The following is a 25,525-nucleotide window of genomic DNA, read 5'->3' as shown; positions in this document are numbered from 1 at the left end:
CAGGTGCCTACAAGAAATTAAGACCCTGTCATCCAGGCAGTCAGTTGCACTTGTTGCCTCAAACACCACTGTCCTTGTGAGAGTATTCAGTCTGTGAATAAGTTTGTAGTAATTGCCCTTGCCCAATTGTAAAAGAAGGAAGGGAGAACCCCTGTTGCCTATACCAGAAGGGAGTCACGACAATGATCTTTGGGTTATTCCTTCTAAATCTTCAGACATACCTTAGATATCAGTCAGAAGGCATACAAGAACATTCTTGCCCAAGGAAAAGAAAAGGCATTTGTTTTTAAGGCCTTCATGCACGGAGCCCTGGAGCAAAATTTTGTCAGATGATTGTTCAGAGAGGAGGCAAAAAATGACTACTTGAGGAACAACCCATAGATGGGACAAATCTTGGAAAATCCGCAAGCTGGTTTCCATTTGTGAAGGTCAGTCTTTGCCCTGCTCAGCTTGTCTGCCACATAATTTTGCTGAGACAGGATGTAGGATCTCTGTGGAGTGAGACTGTGCTGTAAAACTACATCCTATACTAACATATTAGCATGGCTAGTCTGCACAGAGGGCAAGATCTGGTCCTCCCCTGCTTGGTTATATACCACATTAGTGTTATTGTCTCTAACCATCTGGACAGGTCCTGGGGCCTAGAGGAAAATCATACAGTTGAGTGCCCTGATAAGGGCAAACACTTCTTTTATGTTTGTTTGAATATGTCTATGTTGTCCCAGACAACTTGCACTTTTATTCCCATGCAAAGTCCAAGGCATCTGTGGTGACTGACTGCTCTGTAACAGGAGGGGAAAAAGTGTGACCTGGACTGAGGGAAAATTGATGTTTCCACCAAGTGATTCCTCTTTTCACAAATCCCAGGACTGGGCTTTGAAAAGATAGTGAGTGCCTGTGCTGGGATGAGAGAGACGTCAGATACCACTGCATCTTTCACATCTGGAGTCTTGCAAGAAGTATCACAAGAACATTAGAAGCCATGAGGTATTCTATGGTAGTGATCAAAGTATGAGCAGAAAACCTCTGGAACAGATAGAAATATAGATCTATTTTTTTCCTTTGGAAGAAAAGATCTTTTTACTGTGGTGCCTGGCAGACATCCCAGGAGCACAATCCTGTATGATGGGAGTCAGAAAAGACTTTTGAATGTACTCTTGGAATCCCAGCTTGTGAAGGAGATCTCTTACCCAAGAGAGAAAGATTCTGGACATTTTTGAAAAAGACTCTGCAAAGATAAGCAAGTTGTCTAAATATGGAAAACTGTGGATATCTTGCAGCCTGCAATGAGTTACTACTGAAGTTAGACACTTACACTCCTGGAGCAGTGGATAGCTCAAAGTATAAGGAAGAGAACTGGATAACATGATCCAGACACACAAACTTTATAAAACACCTGAAGTCTGGATGAATAGGAATGTGATTAGCATATTTTAAATCTAAGGTTACAAAAAAATTCAAATGAGGAAGAAGGGGTAACTGGTTATGAAGTGACAGCACTTTTGGTACCATCACAAACCGGTTTAGGTAAGAAAGATCCAGGACTTCTTTCTCTTTGTTACAAGAAATATTTTTGAGCAACAACCCTTCTCCAGTTGAGAAAGAACAGCAGCTTCTATTACCTTCTAAGCCAGCATGTGGTTTAAAACAGGAGGAAGTAGAGAGTCTGGTCTGGTGGTTGAGGAGGGCCACCCTGTAAATGAGGAAACTCCTCCCACTACCACCTATACAAAGTTGCTCATTCTTGTACACAAATCCCAGACCTGATACAGCAGTTATTACTTTAGTGAATCCAGCTGCTGCTTTGTTAACTCCAACCCGTCTTCTGATAAAGATGGAAAAGCTTTTTACAAATTTGAGGGGGTAAGGATCATCTCTGGGACCCTATTTGTCAAACAATATTCTGCCAGAGAGCAAGAGAGAAAGAAATGGACACTCAGACATTCTAGAAGAATTAAGGGGCTACCATGGTGGGAGGGAATGACAAGGTCCTTGGTGTAGTCATGCTGACTTATTTGACTGTCCTCTGGTTTTTCAGGGGTCTACCCAGCAATGGAATAGAGTTAGCTGACCGCCAATCCTGGAAAGCCTGCAGAAGTGTGCTCTTCTCAGTGGAAGAAAAGCTCTGAAGTGCTTGGCCCCTCAAAACTGACTTTTAGCCAGCTCAGCCTGGGCTGACTAAAGGTTTGGGCATATGGAAGGTGCCTTGAAGCTTTGGAGGCTGGCCAGCTATTATATCCTACTGCTGGATATAACCTGTATAGCCAAGTCACTGCAGCAGGAATCAATATGGCGTAGTACCAAATTTACATCACATTTAGCTTTTCATTATTACAGAAAATAAAAACGAGTTTGCAAAGTTTTGTGACTCACTAAATCATAACGCGTGCAGGATTAAATTTACATGATGGATTTATCAGAAAAAATTAAATTACTAAGATGTTACCTGAATAAAGTAAGGAAACAAGCAACCTGCACATAAAAATAGATGTCAGTTAACGCATTATACATGCTGACAGAGCACAATCCCTTGCATTTGACATAAGTCTTCCCATATTGAGGGCTTTTGATATCCTCCGGGAATTCTGCTTTAGACAAACACTGGGAAAAATCAAGACTGAGATTTCTGAATCTTTATGTGAAAGAAATAAGAATTCATTAGTATGGCACTCAGCAAGACGGGTGGAAGTACTCAAATGACAAATGGGACCTTTCAAGACAGAAGGAATGTAAAGGTTTATCCACGTGAGAAATCTTCCTTCCTTTGGTCCACAGTTTGAGTCCTTCATCCTCCATTTTCCAAATGTGTAGCTGGACAGCAAGTCAGTTCAAAAAGACACCATTCCCTGACAGAGTTTGAAAAAGATCAATGTGGATCACTGCTCCTTCCAATTTAACAAAGAAATACACTTATTTTGTTGCAGGTTACACTAGTTTCAGTGAAACACTGAGGAAGGTTAATTAAATTAGCACGAGTTGAGATGTACAAACACAAAAAATATATACATACATATATACATGCATGCATACATACATAAATAAATATTCTTCCATACAGTCAAAATGCCTAGTATTTGGTGAAATGTTATCATATATCACCCCACTCATAGCTTTATCTCCACTAGGATGGATACATTTCTTTGTCTAACTTGTAAATTGTATAGGATGGTAAATAAAGGAAATCAACTGACCAAAAACCATTCCACAGCCAGGATCTATTTTTTGGTGCCCACACTTATAATTTATAGGATATTTTGCAACTGTCCCCAGAATAAGTGGAGTACAGGTCAGACTACTTTATAATTAAAGTCAAGACACAAGAACATGTGTAAGCACTAGGTTGAACAAGGAGAAGGTTACTGTTAGCTGCTTGTTGGGTGCCAGGATCTGCCACATAACACAAGCACTCAGGTCACTCCAGAACAAGTACAAATACGATTCTGTCATTGTCCATGTTGGTGTGAATGACCTTAGCCATACCTCCCTGGACTACATGAACAGAGACATGGAAGAACTCTCTGATCATGTAGCCCAGGCCTGTATGACCCTGACCAGCATTCTGCTCTCACCAAGAATGATACCACGGTATAAAGAAAAAAATATCAATTTCAACAATTGGATAAGCTTCTGGTGTCATTCAAAGGGGATCCAGTGACTGTCTGCCTGGGATGACATGCTCGACAAGCCACGTTGCTTCGCTAGAGACAGCTTGCACCTGTCACCCTTAGGCTTTCGAATAATGACCAAGGCTCTTGCCACCCCCATAGTGCCTTTTTTAGGCAAGGCTCAAAAGACAAACCAAATGTTGTAAATAGCACAAGTAACAAAAAACTGAGGGTAATGCTACTCAATGCCAGAAGTCTAAACCTCAAAATGCACGCACTTGTCAGTATGGAGAAAATAGATATATGTGCAGTAACAGAAACCTGGTTTAAGGCTCCAGAGAGCACCCCAGCACTACCAGGCTACAATTCGTACCATACATTTTGGCTACAAATCCAAGACCGAAGTACAAAAGGCGGGGCGCATCCATATTCATCAAGGATACCCACACCTCCAGGTTAATGGCATAGCACAAAGCTTCAGTAGTTAGTTGTAACTAACAACGGGCAAAACTGCAATTCAAATTGTAGCTTACTACAGATCATCCACCATGTCCCAGGACCCCATTCTGCGTTTCTGGAAACACTGGGAAACATAAAGGTCCTACCAAACATCTTGATATTGGGTGATTTCAATTACCCAAACATTAACTGGGAGAACTACTCAAGTACTAACTCCCTCGTCCAACATTTCCTAAAATTTATAAACTCAAACGCCCTGGATCAACTGGTCAACACTCCCACCAGAGGTGACAACATATTGGACCTGGTCATCACCAACATGGGCGACCAGTGTACCACACCGGAGGTCAACCCCTTGCTGGTTAGATCTGACCATAAACTAATCACTCTGGATATCCACATTCCGCCCCCACCCCCGGTCAAGGAAACCACCATGAAAAACTTTTCAAAACCAAACTTCACGTTACTTAAGACCGAGGTGGAAAGTTTCAAAGCTCCCATGCTAAAGGATAACGCTGCCTGAGCTGCAAAACCCTTTAATTACCACTCTATGGGCACCTACAAGAATGCATGGATCATGCTATCCCTAGCAAAACCAAGACTCACTCCTTCAAGAAAAGGAAACCAGTCTGGTGGACCCCTGCCATAAACAAGCTATACAATAGAAGGAGGAAACTAGTACAGAAAAAGAGTAAAATCCCAAGAAGGGAAGTATCAGAAAGAAACTACGATCCCTTATAAAATCATTCACGGCTAGCTCGAAAGAAAAACTGCCAAGGACTCCAAAGATAACCACAAGGCATTCTTTAGCTATGTCAAGAATCTAAGTGGCAATTCCCAGATCTGCTCAGAGGTAGTGCAGAATGGCACAAAATACACTGAACCGACAGACATAGCGAACATCTTGGCAGACAGGTTCAGTGCAAACTTCACCCCCAAAAGGGCCTATAACCATACCAGAAGAATGTAGTCCCCCTGAAATCACAGACACTTGGGTTAAAACAGCCCTCTCCAAAGCCAAAAACAGAGCATCAATGGGACCGGATGGTGTCCCAGGCTGCATCCTACTCTAGCTCAAAGATGAACTAACCCCTCACTTAAACACACTGTTCAAACTCAGCCTCTCCACAGGCTACATGCCCATAGAGTGGAGCACAGCAACGGTTATTCTGCTCCACAAAGGTGGAGCCACAATACACCCCAGGAACTATCACCTTATAAGCCTGATCAGCTTGGTCTGCAAGGCTGTGGAGTGGATCATCATGGATCTCATTAACAGAAACATTGGGAGCCTATAACACTGGACCTTACCCAGTTTGGCTTTAAGGGCAGATCATGCCTCCTAAACCTGGTGGACTTCGTTTTAAGACAGTTACCAAGGCTATAGTCGAGAGAAAGGTGGTCCACACAACCTACCTGGACCTCGCAAAGGCCTTCGACACCATTTCCCATTCTGGTATTATAGACAAGCTCACCAGCATGAACATAAATCCTACATCATGAGATGGGTTGCCAACTGGCTCACAGATAGAACCCACATGTTAAGACTTGTGGGAGCTAGGTCTGACTCTAAACCGGTTGGTTACAAGTGGCGTTCCCCACGGCTCAGTCCTAGGACCCCTCCTGTTCTGTACTTACCTGTACCTCCCTCTGGGAAGTATATGCTGGTGGACTATGGCTGACCCAAGTTCGCAAACGACTGCAAACTGGGGGCTGTAATTGACTCTCCGGCTGACACAGACATCCTCCAAAAGGGTCTCACTGAGACAGATATCTGGTGTCAAAACCATGGCCTCAAGCTAAATGCCAAAAAGTGCATAGTCATCCCCTTTGGTAAAAGTACCCACAAACTACCACACAGGTGGTAGCCCCCTAAATACGGAAGACATAATAAGGGATCTGGAGACCCAAGTAGGTAGTAATCTCTCCTTTGATAATCACATTGCCAAAGTGGTTAGAAAATCCTTATATGTGGCCCACCTAATCACAAAAGGACTTGCATCCAGATCAAAAGAGGTAATTGTGCCCCTCTACTCATCACTCCTCAGACCCATCATTGAGTACAATGCCCCATTTGGGATGTACCTTACAAGACACCTGCAACAGCTGAAAAGACCACAGAAGTACCTTACCAATAGGATCACTGGTCTCAAACAGATGCCCTATGCAACTTGACTGAAGAAACTCCAGCTGTACTCGGTTGCATACCGCCTACTCAGAGGTGATCTGTGCCTGACATACAAGGCCATGTCTAACCCAGAATTGATGGACATGCTCCACCTAAAGAAAACCATATCCCCTCGAGCCACACGCTCTAGAGCTCTAAACCTCGCCACACCAATAAACAGGACCTGCTGGAAGGATAGATTCCTGTCGCAGAGACTTCACATGCTTTGGAGCAAGATTCCAATCTACATTAAGCAGAGCTCCTCAGTAACACTCTTCAAGAGAAACCTTGACGAGTGGATAGGAAACAGAAAGTTTACCCCCGGGATCACTTCGATGGCTCCGCTGGACAGAGGCACAGTGAACTAATCTAAGGGTGCGGCGAAAGCCAACACATTCTGGTGAGACTTATAAATGCTTTCGGGCAGATAGCCTAGTACCTACCTATGAACCTAAGTAAAAGAACAAAAATCTGCTGAGATTGTATACCATGTTCCTTGACCCCAAACAGGGGCAGGAATGCATAAAGATGGTATTAAACAAGATGGAATCATTTTTCATTAATCCAGCTGATCTTAAGTGAACCAACAGTTTTTGAATATCTTTATTTCTTATCAATGGTATAGCTAGTTTGCATAACAAAATTACTAGCTTGCATATATAAAAATACTGGGCCATGTTTGATCATTTTATTTTTATTTATTTTTAATAATTGTTGACCAGGTGGGCTGTTCAGACTGGCCCTTTTCAGATACAACCTGTTTTTTTAGAAGAACTGAAACTAATGAAAAACACTCTTTTACAACAAACATGTTACTGTTATAGTGTAACTGCAACATGTTCAGCAACGATCATTACTAGGCATGCAGTCAGTGAGACCACTGAGGAGCCTCATATAAGCTCCCAACTGTTCCACAGCACAGTCTGGTAAAGTGATGTATGCAGAGGTGCACAGAAGGCAAACAAAGGATAAGGAAACTGAAACCTGGACTACAGGAAACAGCCTGTCGACATCTTATAGATTTAATCCTTTGCATAAACAGCAACACAAAAAAATGAAACCTGTATACATTTTTACGTGAACTTCCACAATAAATTTGTTGGCTTGCCTGACAAACTGAGGAAGCTAGCAAACTAATATACATACTAGACAAAATAAAGCAAGCAAATGCAATTAAATTAAGAAGTCATCTAATGAGCAACAACACAAGCTAGTTAAAGAAATAGTCACCAGTAAAACTGATGACTTTTGAAATGAACAGCCAAGTAAACCCACATATTTTAGCCGAGCAATTGTGAGCTTTAAATTTCATCCATGACCTTTGAAAGTAGTCATGGTTACTGGCCTTCAACAGATGCTGGGTTTAGTTTTTGTTTGGAGGCCTGTCATTGTGCTTTATCTTCTGATGTCAGCTGGAAGATGCTTCCACTGTGCTTGGGCTATTTTAGAGAAAACTTTTTGTCAACTGCTTTCCTGAAGAAGGGGGGGGGGGGGTCATCTCATTAATGAAGTTAAACCCACGGTGGTGGTGCTGCGGTAGCGTTGTCACCTCACAGTAAGACGCTGTCCGGTTCGATTCTTAGCTTGAGCGTCTCCTGCATCGAGACATGCGTGAATGGGCGTACCTTCGTTGAAGGTTGTGAGTCAGGGCTGGTAACTCGGCATGTAAAAGTTAACTACCAATCATTAGCGGACTGGAGATCTGCTGTGGTGACCCCTAACCGGGAAAAGCCGAAAGACAACAACATCTCAGTTTGGAGATCTTCAAGCAAATAAGCTTGCTGTCAAACAACACATTATGACTTGATGGTGGGCAGTACTGGTGATCAACACTTCTGAAAACAAATATGCTGAAAAATGCAGTTGCTCTGCTTTGCATGCTTTAGTTGAATCCTCTGTAACTCAAAACTGTGAGTCTGTGTTCTTGCTAAGACAGCAAGGTAACAATTTTGTTTTCTATCATCAGAAGACAGATATTAGTAGAGGAAGGGAATGAATTAATGTAAGACCATGCTTAAATTTTGGTCTAATACATTTCTAGCTAGGGCTCATCATGCACAGGGTGAAAAAAGGTGTGTAATTCTGTAGCATACCTATTTGTGGTATTAATAGCATGTTGCTTAAAAGTTCAGATTAGGGTACAATATGTCTTCAGTATTTCTGATGTTTTAATAGAAGATTATTGTCTCGGAGAGCTTTGATTATGATTGGGGGCAGTTTTGCAAGTGCTTAATGAGATGCCAAAATGATAAATCTCTACACTTGGATGTGTTATCCAAGCAATAATGCCCGACAGGGTGTGTGTTAATGTGTAATTAACTCCTGCCCAGGGGTGTTATGAGGCCAGATGCCGCAGGTGGAGGGCCTCTACACCCCTAGAAGGGTGTTAATTACACATTAACACACACCCTGATGGTTATTATTGTGCTTAGAGAATGGGTTCTCTGTAAAATTGGCGCGTTTTACTTGCTTAAGTACTACATTATTTTTTTATACATATTTTATATATTTTTAATGTAAAATAGTTCCTCCTCTTCACGACAGCATATCAAGCTGCCGTGGAGCTTCGCCTAAAGTTTCAAACTTGCTGTAGTATATGTTAATGATGGTAGAGGAAGCATTTTACATCAAACATATATAAAAATAATATAGCACTTAAAAATAATAAGCAAGTAAAACAACAACTTTACATACAGCCCATTCTCCCTCTCACACACACACACACACACACACACACACACACACACACACACACACACACACACACACACACACTCTCGCTCCCCCTTTTTTTTTTGTTTGTTTTGCATTTTATGCTCGCTAAACAGTGGAACCGCTGCTTAGCGAGCGTAAAATAATGGTGGCCGTTAAGTTCGACCTCCACGGCAGCTTGATATGCTGTCGTGAAGAGGTGGACTTGTTTGTCAGCAGGCATTACAAGTACATTAATACCTTGCTGGAGAACATTCATTCTCCAATCAGGGTGTTGATGTACAGTTTGCCCATTCTCTAAACTATACTGTCAGTAGTCCTACTTGCTAATTTTGCTGTATTTTCTGAGTTAGTTTACTGAAGGATCTGCCAGAGTCTAGCACGAGTATGTCTTCAGCATATAGAACAAGCACAAAAGAAGGGAGATCATGTGTCAGGTCATTTTAGAATGAATGCAAAGAGAAGAGGACAAAATACTGAACACCCTGGGAACACCATGGTTTACAGTTCCACAATGTTAAAGGTTATAATTTTATACAGACTGAACTTTTTTTTTTTTTTTTGGTCTTTTATTGGCATCTTCAACATTAAGTCAGTTTCTTTAGGAACCATGCCTGGTTGATGGTCTTAAAAGGCCCTCATCATATCAATGAAAGTGCCAGATGTTAAACATTCATGTTGTCATAGATACAGTTTGCTGCTATAAACAGCAATAGTTGTGTTGAGGCCATTATGGTAACCATAATGATCATCATAAAGGAGTCCACAATCATTTATATGTTTACCTTTTTGCTAGTAACCATTTATCATTTTTTTTTTTATGTGTGGAAATAGGTTAGCAAACAGCCCACTGCCTTTGCTGCGTACTAGGTGACAACACTTTAGATAGAAGCATAATAATGGCAGGCTTGAACAAAGGTGGCACAATGCCATTTGATAGAGACAAATTATAAATACAGGAAACCAAGGAATTTTAGTGGTTTATTAACCTTTGCAAGGCAAGCTCTTTAATAGGTTGCCAGAAAGTACAGTTTTGTACCTACCATAAATGTAGATGTTCGAGTGTATACACTGCTGCAGTCATTACTTTTATCATTACCATTATCGTTGGGGAGTAGGGTCCGTTGTGGTGTTAAGGAATTTTCCATGCAGCGAGACTGAGTGTTTTCAGCTGACTGAAGAGTTTTGTAGCTGTGCTGAGTCAGCAGAAGAGGCATTAGAGGTAGGGGCCAGGGAGGAGTATGTGTTAGACTCCTCAGGAGTGGGTACCAGTGCTGTCTTGGCCAGTCTGGAGCAATCAGTATCATCTTCGGTCTGTCTGCTCTTGCTTTCAAGAGCACCTTGGGCAGAAGAGGCAGAGGTGGGAAAGCGTAAACTGTCCATGCTGTCCAACTGAATGAAAGGGCGTCCACTCTCCAGGCCTTTGGATGAAAGGTCCTTGAACAAAACTTTTCCAATTGATGATTCCTATGGGAGGCGAAGAGATCTATGTCTGGCCTCCCCCACGCTTGGATCATCTTTGTAAAACACTTGAGGATGCAACTTCCATTCGTGTGGATCTGCCATATTTCTGCTTAGATTGTCTGCCAGTGTGTTTTCCAAACCTGGCAAGTACTGTGCTTGAAGTTCGATTTGCCATTCAAGAGCCAAGTTCCAAATTGTCATGGCTAGTCTGCACAGGGGGTATGAATGTGTTTCTCCTTGTTTGTTTATGTACCACATTACTGTGGTGTTGTCTGTTCTTATCAATAATTGTCCTGGATGCAGGAGGTCCTTGAAAGCTGTAATTGCATTTACCACTGCTAGCATTTCTTTTTGATTGATGTGAAGGTGCTTCTCCTTTTGGGACCATTTGCCCTGAATGCACCTGTCTGTCATGTGCGCCCCCTAGGCGTAATCTGAGGCGTCTGTTGTGATGACTTGATTTGCTTGAGGCTTGCAGAATGGGAGACCTGTGTTTGTTTGACATGCTTGGGCCCACCATAGAAATTCCTTTTGCAAACATGGAATTATTGGTATTATTGTTTCCAAACTGTGGCTGTGTTGAGACCATAGGTTTTTTAGGTACCATTAAAGTTTCCTCATATGCAACTTTGCACATGGGATTAAAAGAATGCAAGATGCCATGAAGCCCAGAGCCTGCAGGATTTTCCTTGCAGTAAGCCTGGTACATTTTGCTAGTATTTTGAAGTACTGAGTCAGTTGCCCCTGTTTTTCTGGCGTAAGATAGGCCATCTGGGTGTTTGTGTCCAAGTTGGCATCCAGGAAAGTTATTTTCTGAGATGGTGTTAGCCTGGATTTCTCTTTGTTGATTGTGTATCCCAGAGAAGTCAGTAACCGTATTGCATAAGCCAGATGTTCCAGAAGTATGTGCTTGCTGTCCGCTTGGATCAGGCAGTCGTCCAAATAAGGGTAAATTTGTATCCCTTGAAGTCTGCAGTAGGCAATTACTGATGCCAGGCATTTCGTGAATACTCTGTGCGCAGTAGATAAGCCAAAGGGCAATGCAGAGAATTGATAGTGGATTGAAGCTGCAAGAAATCTGAGGTATCTTCTGCAACTTTGTCTGATTGGGACATGCAGGTATGCCTCCTTGAGGTCCAATGTTACCAGCCAAATCTCCTTGCCCAGCATGGGAAGAAGCTGCTGTAATGTGAGCATCTTGAATTTTGGTATGAGTAAGAATGTGTTTAGGATGGATAAGTCCAAAATGGGTATCCAGTCGTTTCCTTTCCTTGGTACCAGAAATAGCCTGGAATAAAAACCTTGACCTTGTTCGTGAGTAGGTACCTCTTGAATAGCTTTCATGTCTATGAGCTTTGAAATTTGTAGTTGTGCCTCTGCCTTTTGATTGTGTGGCAGGTTTGGCATGCCTCTCATTTTTGGAAGAGTGTGAAAATGAAATCTGTAGCCTCTGTTTATAACTTCCAGGATCCATTTGTCTGTTGTGACAATATGCCAATTTTTTGTAAATAATGCCAGCTTTCCTCCCAAGGGTGCTGCCAGCTGAGACTTGCTTGGGATGGAAAGGAGGAAGTCATTGTGTTTGTTTCCTGTATTGTTGTGCACTGTCTTCGCCACCTCTTGGTGCAGGAGTTTGCCATTGCCTGCCTCTATATGATCCTTGTGATTGTCCTCTGCCCCTTGTGCACCTGTATCTACCTCTTTGGGGCTTGTCCGTGGCTGGAAAGGACCAGTTTTTAGAAGGCCAATTTCTGCTAAAACGTGGTGGTTGAACCTGTAGAAAAGCTTTGACAGATTGCATAGATTTGGCTTTTTCTTCCATTTTCCGTAGTATCTCCTCAGCATTAGTACCAAAAAGCACATCCTTCTGTAAAGGAGCATCTAGTAGTTTAGCTTTCACATGATCAGGCAAGATTTGTTCCCTAAGCCATGCATGCCTACGAATGACTGATCCTGTAACAGCAGCTCTACTTGAGGCCTCTAGGGCATCATAGCCACATTGTAAGGTGCGTTTACCCACTTGTTCTGCACTATGCATCATATCCTGCAACTCCTTCAAATCTGGTTGTTCAGGTTGAGACATTTTATTTCTTAATTGTGATAACAGAAACTGCTGATATTTAAGCATATGAAACTGACAATTTAAGGCCCTCATGGCTAGGGTGACAGAGGTATATACCTTTTTTCCCCACCTTTCTAAGGATCTTGACTCTCTTTCAGAAGGTAGTGGATTCTTAGCAGTAGAGGCCTTCATTCCCCTGGGGCCTTGAGAAATGGTTTCAGGGTCAGTATTATGGCTTTTGAAAAGAAATTGGTGAGAGTTAGGAACTCTGTAGTACCTATCAGGCTTGACGGGGGCAGGAGGCAGGGAATCCGGATTAAGACAAGCCTCCGAATAAACATCATCAAGTATGTCCAAGACAGGAGGTATCGCCAGAGGTCTGTGTTGAGGTAACAAAAGAAATTCTCTAAGTCTTTTCTTGGAATCAGAAAAGTCTTGGCCTTCCCAATGGAAGTGTTCCCTCAAGGTGTGCAAGGTTTCCCCAAAAGAAAAATAGGAGGAGATAGAGAAGGAATGGACTGCTCTGCATCAGAATCTTCAAAAGGGGAGAAAGAGTGTTCCTCCACATCAGAATGATCTGAAAAAATGGAGCCCTGATCAGAAGAGGGAGAATCTTCCTCCACTCTGGGTCTCTTGTCTGGAGGGGGTTGGGAACCCCTGATAAGATTAATTAAATCCTCAGCCATTTTAAGCATCTGCTTTTCAGGCATGGACCCTGGAGATGGACCCTGTGCAACAGGCCTCTTGGGATGCCTGGCTGATTTGGACTTAGTAAAGGCCTTAATAGAAAAGGAAGATGAGGGTCTAAAGACACCATGGGTGGAAATGGACCTGTCCACATTAGGAGGCTCAATGCTCACAGTGGCTTCGGTGGTTGTAGTCTGGGTATGGGCCGAGGTACCTGCAGTCTCGGTTACAGAAGACACCGCCAAAGAAGCGCTGTCTGTAGTCAGGGACTGCATAGGCGTCTCGCTGAGAACTGGACCACGTGTAGCCGGTTTTGGCGTGGTGTCGGTGGGGACCGCGGACCTCGCGTGTCGGTCCTTGTCCTTTCGTTTTTTGGATAAAACGGTAGTCGGAGTCTCCGACAACATTTTATAATCAAAAGCTTTTTCCAAAAAAGTGTTGGGTGAACTCCGCCCGATGCTTAATAGTGCGTTTATTGAAAGTAGCGCAAAAGCGACAGCCCGAGACATCGTGGTCTGGGCCTAAACAAGGTATGCAGAGGGAATGGAAATCCTTATGCGGTATTTGCTTCCCACAAGAAATACAATTTTTAACTTTTTCTGACATCGGTCTGAGGCAAGAAAAATTTCCCCAATGGGGTACTTAGCTTTAATGAAGACTTCGGTTTCCAATTTATCGTAAATTCAGGAGCTGGCCGACCGGCACTTGCGAACTGCTTCTGCTTCGGGCACCGCGCGGCAAAAAAGACTGGAGAATATGGCGTTGGCTGTGTCTTATATACCCCTGTCGCACTGACGTCAGGAAAGAAAGCGACGACAACCGACGCCGGACCTAGACTTTGGAATTCGGCCGACCGAGGACCCGCCTGACGGCAGAGAACCCATCTGTGATTACTGCAGCTGTATGCACGATGAACATCTGAGTGAGTTACAGACTGCTATTCATGCACATGTTGTAGAGATAATTGGTTGCACAGGAATAGTGTTATGTAATTAGACTAACTGTTAGACTTAAGGGAAAGGGTGAACCTAGGGTTTATTGGTTTGTCAGTGCAGATGTGAATAACAAAAGTGGCAAATAGGGGGGTGAGACCATAGATTATATTGTTTTGGGTTTTTGGCATATTTCTCTTGTCAATGGATAGACTACATGGGTGGGAAGATAAAGACAGGTATACATTTAATGATGTGGAGGTAGGAATAGGGGTAGACTGGACAGCAAAGCTGAGTGTAGCAAGGCTACACTTTTGTTGTACCAAAAAACAATTAATCAATGGTTAAGCATCAAAACTGCTCAGCCAAGATGAACCAGATGCAGAAAGAATCACTGTTCTCCTCATTACCACAATAAACAGAACATGCTGGAGGGACAGGTTCATAACACAGAGACTGCCCATGTTATGGAACAGACTGCATCCTATGGCTAGGCTTGTAAAGGCCCAAGGGCCATTAGCCTAGTACACACCTATGAACAGTGCACTTCATAAACCTACTGAAAGGAAAATAAATACTTGGAGTAAGACAGAGATTGGAAGACCAGTGGTGCAGTGGACACTAGACACCCTGGACTCTCTGCACCTAGTGCTGGAGCTGTGTGTGATCAAGAGTAAGAGGAGCTCAGATTCAGAGAGAGAGAGAGAGAGAACAAGATGTAGATATTCTCCAGCAAAAGCCATCACAACAGTTACACTGTTACAGTCTCAGCTAAGGTGACACTCAATTTAATCATCCCTTGAATCAGTACAGGTAAATGTTTGCATTCCTTCTTTTTGAAACCTTTCATTTTCCCCATAATGGGAGACTCTGAAGGCATGTCACCCCTAAAGCTAGAAATGGAGAAAAAAGAACCAAGTGTTTCCATTATTTTCCCATCAAGTTTTTGCTCTCTTGGTTTAGCTGCCAAAATGGAATCATTTCTTCCTTTAGATACTTCAATTCCTCAAAGTTAACTTTCTCTAATCTGTTTTTTTCTGTGACAAAAAATGTATTTAGTGCTTTCAATCTACATATTTTTGAAGCTTTATTATACAATGTTCACAATAGTTAATCTCCAAAGATAAATCCAAACAAAAAACACATTAAAAATTAAAAAAATATATATATACATTAGCTGTAGTTTAAGTACAACAAAAGTTATTTCTGGAGAGAGGTGATAATACTCAACACCCTTTCTTAAAAGGGCTCAATTAAAGCAACAAATCAGAAAAAAGTTTTCAAATTCTTATCAACTGGAATATCTGCCCAAACTGACTGAGTTAACTATTTGTGAATGGAGAACTATTTGAAGCAACTACAAATTTCACAGTGGTGAGAACTGAAGATGAAATGACGACCAAAACTGAACTTATAAAAAGATCTGCACTATCCGATGTGACAATGGCCTTCTGCAGAACATCTGACCAGAATGCAACATACCTAAGACCAACAGGAGCATAGGCATAACTGTTAATTATTACTACTACATGTATCTACCTTGAAGAAAGATATTATATCCCACCTCTCCTGTTAGTGCAAAAGGATAAGCTATATATGCAGCTTAACTCTGAAAAAAAAAAAGTCCTTCTCTGCTTCAGAAATATAGAAGAGATCTGAGAGTCTAAATGGGAATTTTATCGTAAAGTCAAAGTGGCCCACTAATGTTCTTTCCTTACAGACAGTACAAACACACACAAACATACATACATATACATATCTATATATCTCTATCTATATCTATATCTATATATCTCTATCTCTCTATCTCTATCTATATATATATATATATATATATATATATACACACACACACACACACACACACACACACACACACACACACACACACACACACAGGCATTTAATCCATTCCTGTATGGAACTATTAGAATTTAGCCAATGAAATCATGTTAGCCAATAACCACAGAATTAAATCCGAAGAACACTTCATCTTGGAAAATTTGCACATGCTTTAATGTCTTACCAATCAAATCTGGATCTAATGTACTTTCAAGAATTTTATCTGCAATAAGCTGCTTCAGGGCAGAAATTCTGTATCCTCCTGAAGCTCCTTCTGTTTGTGTTTCAGGAAGCTGAACAATGGATTTGGGGGCCCAAGGCCGATCAGCCAGTTTCACTGCAATACGCCACTCGGTCAACGGCATTATTCTGTAAAAAAAATAAATAATTAATACGATTAGACAGAGTTCACCTTTACATACAGTACTATGCAATACAAGATAATGGCTGCAGTACTGCTCATGTTGTTCGTACTTGTCTTCATTATATTACGCTATTACCTTTTAAAGTCAAAATGCACTTTATCCATATAAAGTATCTCTACATATATTTTTAAGGGTTCGTTAACAACTGAAATCGGTAATTATATGTCCACAATCAGCTTTCCAGAATCAGCACTGTAGGTGCTAAGCCAAACCAAGGACGGTTTACTTTCCATACAAGTAAGAATAAGACAATGTAAGAAAAGCAACATGCAAGGCTTCACATCACATCAGAGTCTCCAAACACAGACTCTGCAACATAGAGCCTCTCAACTTCATGTGCGAAGAGGCACCATCTTTTTTCCATCATATATAGAAACTGTACAACATGGAATGATGGAACTGTCCAATTTGCTGTTTATGTTGCTTTACATTGTTTCACACAACCACCCAGTTTCAGTCATGACCAAGAGGAATCAGACTGGTTTATCCATTCTGTGATGCTGAAAAGGGATCCTATGTGCAATATTAGACAAGAAAAAGGCAATCAGCTGACCCAGACTACTCATAATTTGCAGACTATGAAGCAGTGCGGGCATGCACGAAGTAATGTAAATGTTAGGCAGACAGCCCGGAAAGGACTCTGTCTGCAATTAAGGGATCATTCCCATGGCACTGTTTACCATCATGGTGGAGGGTGAAATTTCACTGTAAAAATACATTTAAGAATGCTAAAAGAAGCTCTGCCTTGAAAATTTCAGTTAGAAAAAAATAATTCCACCAAATAAGGCACCCACAACTGCTGACACAGTAAGTAATACTGCTATCAGAATGCATGCAATAGAAAACCAGAACAAACTGTGACAAATCACTTTAATATTAGTTTAGCAATTGCTCATTTAGGACTGTACTGATCAGAAGACAAAGAGTGAATAAGGTAACAGGATATATTAGGTTGTTGGCATACCTTTCAACGTCTTAGAGCAAGAAACTTATTTTTTTATTTATTTATTCATTCCAGTTTGATGACCGGGGAGGTCCACTGGGCTTGGGGGGCCCATTTTCAGTGGAGGCCCAGGGAGAAAAGCTCCACAACACAAATTTTACATACACGAACAGTTTAAAAGACAGTTTGCATTACAAACAACAGGTTGCATTCAAAAAAGAAAAAAAAAACAAACAATTACAGTTTTGTTCAGGACAAAAAGACAGGCATATAGCATAATATTTATTTATTTTATTTTACATTTGTTGGTCGGGCTAATCTAACTGGATGCATGTCCATTTTCAGCAGAGGCCTGGGGAGATAATCTTTACATAAAATGATTAACATATACATGCATGTACAGAAATTATTTGCAGATTATTGCATAACATTTCAATCGTTGAATACAAAAATTATTACAGAACAGTAGATAAATTTGCTAGAAACTCTATTCTCAAGGAAATTTTTTATTTGTGGGTAGAATATCTAGGTATTGTGGGTATAATAGCTAGATTTTACTGTTTAGTTACATATACAATCTACACTTGAGAGCGAGGTTAGGAAGGTAAAAAGGTTATCCAGGAGTAAAGGGGGAGGAGAGCTTGAGCGGTATGGGCTGAAGAGTACAGATGCATTTCCAGTTTAGATAGAGGTAGGAATGAAGTTGAGTTTTAAAGTTATTAAGGTTGTCACAGGTCCTCAGTGTGGAGGGCAGATCATTCCATTTTTTAGCTAGGGAAAAGGATAACAGAAGCTGACCAGCTGGGCGCTTGGATTTTTGAACGGTAATCAGGTTTTGGTGGGTAGATCTAAGGGATCTGAGGGGGTTATATGGTTGTAGTATATTGGACAGTGCAGGGCAGTTAGTGGGTTAGAACAATCATTTGTGGGCGGTGGTAATTTGGAGAAAGTCAAGTTGATTGGGGAGTTCAAGCCAGTTTAATGAGTGAAGGGAGGTGCAGTGATGAGAGAAGGATTTGGCATTGGTGACGAATCTGGAGATTTTCTTGTAACATACTTCCAGTTTGAAAGTAAGTGTGGAAGATAAATTAGTGAGCAGAGGAGCGCCATACAGTAGAGAGGGAAGGAGATAGGTTGTGGCGAGAGTTAGTCTGGTGGTAGGATAGATGAAGTGGTTGTTTCTGTAAAGTAGGCCAAGTTTTGTGTGTGTTTTCTTGATGTTTAGCTGGATACGAGTGTTAAATTTTAGGTGATCATCAATGGTGACAAAAAGAAGTTTGGCGAAGGGTACGATCTCGATAGTGGAGTTGTTAAGGCTGGTAATTTGAAGTGAGTTTTTATCAAGAGGGGAGGATTTTGAGGGAGAGAATAGAAGGATCTTAGTTTTGTTGGCATTTAGTGGGAGGTGATTTTGGAGCATCCAGCTTTCAGTGGTTGAGAAGGCAGTTTGTGTCAGAAATTGGAGCTCTGTTAGGTTAGTGGAGCAGCAGATCAAAGTGGAATCATCAGCGTATTGCACAATTTTGGTATTGGGTATGGCTTTGTGGAAGTCATTAATAGATATTGAATAGCAATGGGCCAAGTATGGAACCTTGGGGTACTCTAGTGGGGGTAGGAAGGAAATTGGAGGTGGCCTGGCCCCATTTCATGGCTTGGGACCTGTCAGAAAGATAGCTGGAGAACCATGAAAGAGTTTTTGAGGAGAGGTTGAGATTAGAGAGATGGTTTAGTAGGTGGGTATGGGAGATGGTATCAAAAGATTTAGATAAGTCCAGCAGAATAGAGGATTCCATATTACCAGAGTCACAGGCTAATTGACAGAATGTAAGAAGGAGAAAAGGGCAGAGTTGGTACTGTATCCTGGGCGGAAGCAGTGTTGCATAGGAGAGAGTAGCTTGTGTTTGGTAAGGAATGGCAAGAGCTGCAGGTGGATGCATTTTTCAAGAAGTTTGGAGAATGGGGAGAGGATGGCTATGGGGCGGAAATTGGAGACATAGTTTTTGCCACCCTTGTGGAGTGGAAGAATAAATGCAGTACGCCATAGTTTCGGTACATAGGATTCAAGTAGTGATATATTGATCAGGATGCCGACAGGTAGAGCAATAATGTCTGAGGCTATTTTTAGGAAGGAGGAAGGAATGCTGTCAGGGGCATTGGAGCAAGGCTTTAGTTTAGAGAGAAGTTTCTCTATTAGGTTGGTGGAGATGGGTTTGAATTCGAAAGAGGAGGGAGGGGAGAAGGGAGGGGAAGATTGAGCAGGGAGGGTTATTGTTGGTAAAGGTCTTTGTTAGCTCAGCGATAGAAGAGGTGAAGAAGGTATTGAACAGAGAGGCAATTTCAAGGTCAGATTTGCTGGTGTCAGGACTGGGGATGTTTTTTGTACCTGGCCTTTGTTTGGGGTTTTTTATACACACATATATATATATATATATACATATATATATATGTGTATATATATATATATATATATATATATATATATATATGTGTATATGTATATATATGTATATATATATATATATATATATATATGTGTATATATATATATATATACATATATATATATATATGTATATGTATAAATATATATATATATGTATATGTATATATATATATATATATATATATATATCTATGTATGTATATGTATGTATATATATATATATATATATATATGTATATGTATATATATATATATATATATATATATATATATGTATGTATATGTATATATATATATATATATATATATATATATATATGTATGTATATGTATATATATATATATATATATATATATATATATATGTATATGTATATATATATATATATATATATATATATATGTATATATATATATATATATATATATATATATATATATATATATATATATATATATATATATATATATATGTATATATATATATATATATATATATATACATATACATATATGCACAAACACATACATACATACATACGTATATGGTTCATAGGTGTGTACTAGGTGAATGGCTCTGGTGCCTTTACAAGCCTAGCCCACAGAAGTGCCCTAGCATTGTGCTGCCCGTCGTTAGTTCCCAGTGCCTCTATCAAGTGGAGCCACTGGAGTGATCCCCCACAGTGAACTTTCTATTACCCATCTCCCACTCAAGATTTCACTTGAATAGGGCTAGTGAGGTGCTCTGCTTGACATGTATGGGAAGTCTATTCCAGAGCATGGATAGTCTCTGGGTTATTAACCTGTCCCTCCAGCATGTTCTGTTGAATGTTGTAATGAGGTTGAGGTCTCTGGAGCATGTGGTGCGGAGGGATTGGGATTTCTTTAGATGTAGCATTTCTAACAGAGTTGGATCAGACATGGCTTTGTAAGTCAAGCAGAGATCGCCTCTTAGTAGACGATATGAGACAGAGAATAGCTGGAGTACTTTGAGTCTGTCCATGCAGGACATGTGTTTAAGGCCTAGGATCCTCTCGTGAGGTACTTTCGCAGCCTCTCCAGCTGCTGCAGGTGTCTGGTGAGGTACATGCCAAATGGGGCACTGTACTCTATGATTGGTCTAATGAGGGAAGAGTAGAGAGAAATGATGACCTCTTTCTTCCTGGATGCAAAACCCTTGGCAATGAGATTTGCCACACAGAAGGACTTTCTGACTACAGTGGCAATGTGGTGGTCGAAGCAGAGGTGGTTGTATACCTGTGCCCCCAATCTCTTATAACGCCTTCAGTGTTCAGTGGGCTACCATCGATGGGGTAATTAGTGTGAACTGAGTTTTCCCCAAAGGGGATGACTAGGCATTTTTTGGCATTAAGCTTAAGGCCATGGGTTTGAAACCAGTCATTGGTCTCAGTGAGGCTTTTCTGTAGGATGTCTGCATCACTTGGGGAACTAATAATGGCTCCCAGCTTGCAGTCGTCTGCGAATTTGGTCAGTCAGAGTACCTCCATGTTGGCCTGGACTTCTGAGAAGTAGATGCCAAACAGGAGAGGACACAGGACCGATCCCTGTGGGACTCCACTCGTGACTGGTCGGCAGTCTGACTTGGAGTCCGCTACTTTCACACTGTGGGTTATATCTGTGAGCCAATTTGCAACCCACCTAACAATATAGGGGTTGATGCCTAGTTTGCGCAGTTTATCAATAATTCCTGAGTGAGGAATGGTATCAAAGGCCTTGGTCAGATCGAGGTAGGCTGTATGAATTGCCTTACCTTCATCCACTGCTCTGGTGACTGACTCAAAGAAGTCAACCAGGTTGAGCAGGCATGATCTACCTTTCACAAAACCAAATTACGCGGGATCTAGAGTTTGTAGATTCCCTATATCCTTGTCAATTAGGTCAGTGATGATGCACTCCACAGCCTTACATATCAAACTAGCCAGGCTAATGAGGTGATAATTTCCAGGGTCTGCAGTCGCTCCTCCTTTATGAAGAGGGATGACTGTATCAGTGCGCCATTCGGTAGGGACAAAGCCTGAGGTGAAGCTGTGAGTGAACAGAGCACACAGATATGGCGCCAGTTCACTTTGTAATTCATGTAGAACACAGCCAGGGATATTGTCAGGTCCCACGGAAGCTGTATTCTTGGCCTTAGACAATGCAGCTTTAACCTGTGCTTCAGTAATGTTGGGTGCCTGGCATTCTTCTGGTATTGAGACTGGACTTTTAGAGGGCGAGAGAGGGGTAAAGCTGGCACTGAATCTGTTGGCCAGTATGTTGGCGATATCTGTTGGTTCAGTATAGGAGGTACCACTGTGCAGTAACTCAGAGCATATCTGGGTATTGCCATGGAGATCCCTGATATAATTACAGAAGGCTTTGTGGTTGCTTTTAGTGTCTGCCACAATTCTACCTTCATAGCTGGCTTTGGAGGTTTTGATGAGGGATCTCAACTTTTTGTTGAGGCTAATAAGGGAATTTTTCCAGTCTTGGGACTTCACCTTTTTCTGCAACAGTTTCTTCCTTCTGTTGTAAAGTTTATTAATGGCAGGTGACCACCAGACTGGCTTCCTTTTTTTTGGAGGAGAGCATCTTGGTTCTGTTGGGTATGGCTAGTTCCATGTGTTTATGTACATGTTCGTACAGTGCACTGGTGTATGATTTGGCAGTCATGCATCTAATTTCCATTGGCATGGGTGCCATGAAGTTAGTCACCTCTGTTTTTAGGAGTCCAAAGTCAGCTTTGGAAAAGTTTTTCATGGTGGATACCTTTGGTGTGTGTGTGTGTGTGTGTGGGGGGGGGTGAGATGTGAATTTCCATGGTGATTAGTTTGTGGTCGGATCTAACCAGGGAGGAACTGACTATTGGTGTAGAGCAATGGTTGCCCACGTTAGTAATAAAAAGGTCAAGGATATTGCTTCCTCTAGTGGGGATAAGAATAAGCTGGGTCCACAGCATAGGAATTGATGAACTCCAGGAAGCGTTGGGCCACTGCATTGGTGCACGAGTTGTTTTCCCAGTTGATGGCGGGGTAGTTGAAGTTGCCTAGTATGACAGTGTTGGCTTGGATCTTAGTGGTTTCCAGGGTACTTAGGAATGTGGAGTGAATGCCCTGGGACATGGTTGGGGACCCATAGCAGGCTAGGACCTGAATTGGCAATTGCAATGTTAGTTGTACCTGGAGTATCTCAGATGTGTTCTGCTGGGCTACTAGTCTGTAGGTGTGCATATCCTTTACGAATATGGAGACACCACTGCCTTTAGAGCTTCGGTCCATGTTCAGAGGCCAAAAGGTGTGGAATGAGTTACAGCCTGGTAACGCAGGGGTGCTTTCTGCAGCTTTAAACCAGGTCTCCGTTACAGCACAAATGTCGATGTTCTCCATTTTGAGGAGTGCTTTGAGCGAGTGCATCTTGAGATTTAGACTTCTAGCATTGAGCAGCATGACCCTCAGATTGCATTTATTTATAGCTGTTACTGTGGTAATTTGGTATTTGGAACACCGCCTAAAAAAAAAAAAAAAAAAAAAAAAACCACTATGGGGGTGGCAAGAGCCTTAGCCACTACCCGGAAACTCAGGGGTGACAGATGCAGGGCATCTCTGGCAAAGCATCAAGGTCTGTCAATCATGTCATCCCAAGCAAACAGATACTGGATCCCCTTAGAATGACACCAGAAACTTAGCCAATTGTTGAAGTCCATCAATTTTTGTTTGGACTGTGGCATCATTCTGTTCGATAGTTGGATGCTGCTCAGGGCTAGGGTCATACCTGCCTAGGCCACATAATCCGAGAGCTCCACCATGTCTCTTTTTATGTAGTCCAGGGAGGTACGTCTCAGATCATTCACACCCACATGGACAATAACAGAGTCTTACATGTACTTGTTGTTGAGTGATGCGAGTGTGTGTGTTATGTGTCAGATTCTGGCACCTGATAGACAGCTGACTGTTACCTTCCCCTTATTCAACCTAGTGAGTGGAACATCAGTGTGCCTCACTATTGGTTACATATGATTATTGTATTGGGCAAGCTGTTTTACCTTAGGGGTCTTAGGTTGAGGGGCACACTGTGTAGGTGAGCTATGTGCCTTGTGGTTTGTGCTGTGTCGTGGTGGTCGAGTAATTTTCTGCCTTGGAAGTCTCTGTTGTTTGGGTAGATTTCTGTTGAGAGCCTCTGCGAAGGTGGGTGTGTGGTTTGTGTTTTTAAGTGAGGGCTGTGATGGTGGGTGTTCTGGAGGGCTATATGTTCCAGGTGGTGTGGAGCAGGTGTTTACCTTCTCCTCTTGACCAGCTATTCAGGTCTTGGCTGGAGAGTGCATGGCTTCCAATTTGGAGATAAAGGCGCATCTCTCACAAGTCTGAGTGTTGGGAGGTAAGAGGCGAGGGCTGTCTGAGTACACCAGGCAGTTGCTACATTGCCGCAGAATGCCCAAGTTCACCAGGTTAATAGGGGAAAGCACAGGAAGCTGACCTTTAGACATGCCAGGAGAGATGGTCACCATTACTAAGTACTGGAGCAGTTTCCTTATAGGACGATTAGTGCTGATAGCACTTGTGTGCTACAACAATTGCTACAAAAAGCCTGATGAAGTGCTGGCAAATAAAAGTGCAACAGAGAAGAGAAAGTTGAAAGGGATAGAAAAAATGTCCAAACGGCCAATAAAACTACAATTTTAGGGCCGGAAACCATTCCTCTTGTGGTAGATAGGCTACCTAGTTTTTACCACTCCCACTTATAATCTAGAAGGCTTCCCTCCAACACGGAAGGGTCTGGGGAACTCAGAAACTTATGAAACAGTCCTTGGTACTGCAAATCTGTATCTGGACTACTCTAGCAACAAGTCATTAAACAAGCCCAGAACTTTTAATTAAGACTAGCACTTGCAGTATGAAAAATAAAGTTGAGCAGTATGAAAAATAAAGTTGAACAGTAACAAAATGCAGTAAAATGCAGTTAAGCAGTAATGAAATGCAGCAGATAGCAATTAAATATAGTTAAATCAGTAGATTGCTTTGAAACAATAGCGCACAAATCACAACAGTAACAGACAGCACTAATAAAGCAGCGATTCAGTAGAATACTGTCATCAATTTAGTGAGGCTACCAACGAGCAATAATAAATATGGCAAACAGCAAAATGAAGTAGAAAAAGGAACATTTTTTTTTAATATAGTAGAAAGTGAAGAGACAGAAAAAAATAAGAATTTAAGGTGCAGAAGCTAAAGGTGTGGGCCTTTGCTAAGTTATCACTATAGATAGTAGAATGAAATGATGTAATGTCACTGGGGGAGTGTCCATATCACCTTTATACCAGAGGCGGGCAACTCAAAGCCACCAAGACATGAAACCACAGTAGGCCAGTCTCTCTGCAGCTTACAACACCTTGAAAAAACAAGTATATCTGATATAAAACACTAGCTATTAAAGGCAGAGAAGCAGAAACCAGCCCAATTATTCAATCAAAAAAACAGTTTTGCAGGACTGTAAAAGTAATTTATTAGTCTGTAGATTATTAGAAGCCTAGCCAATAACCAAATGTCAGAATCAAACCCTGCACCCTGTATATCTGAGGTAAACAGCTTAATCTTTATGCTAAACCACACACATACATATGTATGTATATACACATACATACACGTGCGCGCGCACACACACACACACACACACACACACACACACACACACACACACACACACACACACACACATATAGGACAACATTCCTGGTGAAGTCCATTCATACCAAAGGAGTCCAAAATGAAAATTTTGGAAGGATGGCAC

The 25,525-nt window shown here is 41.6% G+C and overlaps 1 protein-coding gene across 4 annotated transcripts in view; it reads right to left on the bottom strand.

Moving 5' to 3' along the window:
* The window catches only part of UBL7 (ubiquitin like 7), a 934,199-nt gene that overhangs the window by 833,264 nt on the left and 75,410 nt on the right, over window positions 1-25,525 (bottom strand). For all 4 annotated transcript variants that reach the window (XM_044077768.1, XM_044077769.1, XM_044077767.1 and 1 more), the window contains one exon: window positions 16,115-16,299. In XM_044077768.1, coding sequence (XP_043933703.1) covers window positions 16,115-16,295 — 181 coding nt within the window. In that variant the 5' untranslated portion in view covers window positions 16,296-16,299. The remainder of the gene's footprint in view (window positions 1-16,114; window positions 16,300-25,525) is intronic.

This window comes from Protopterus annectens, chromosome 7.part0 (assembly GCF_019279795.1).
Source record: "Protopterus annectens isolate FY-2018-M chromosome 7.part0, PAN1.0, whole genome shotgun sequence".
NCBI classification, from domain to species: domain Eukaryota; kingdom Metazoa; phylum Chordata; order Ceratodontiformes; family Protopteridae; genus Protopterus; species Protopterus annectens.
The sequence above is the reverse complement of the archived record's forward strand: the minus strand, read 5'-3'. Positions and strand labels throughout refer to the sequence as shown.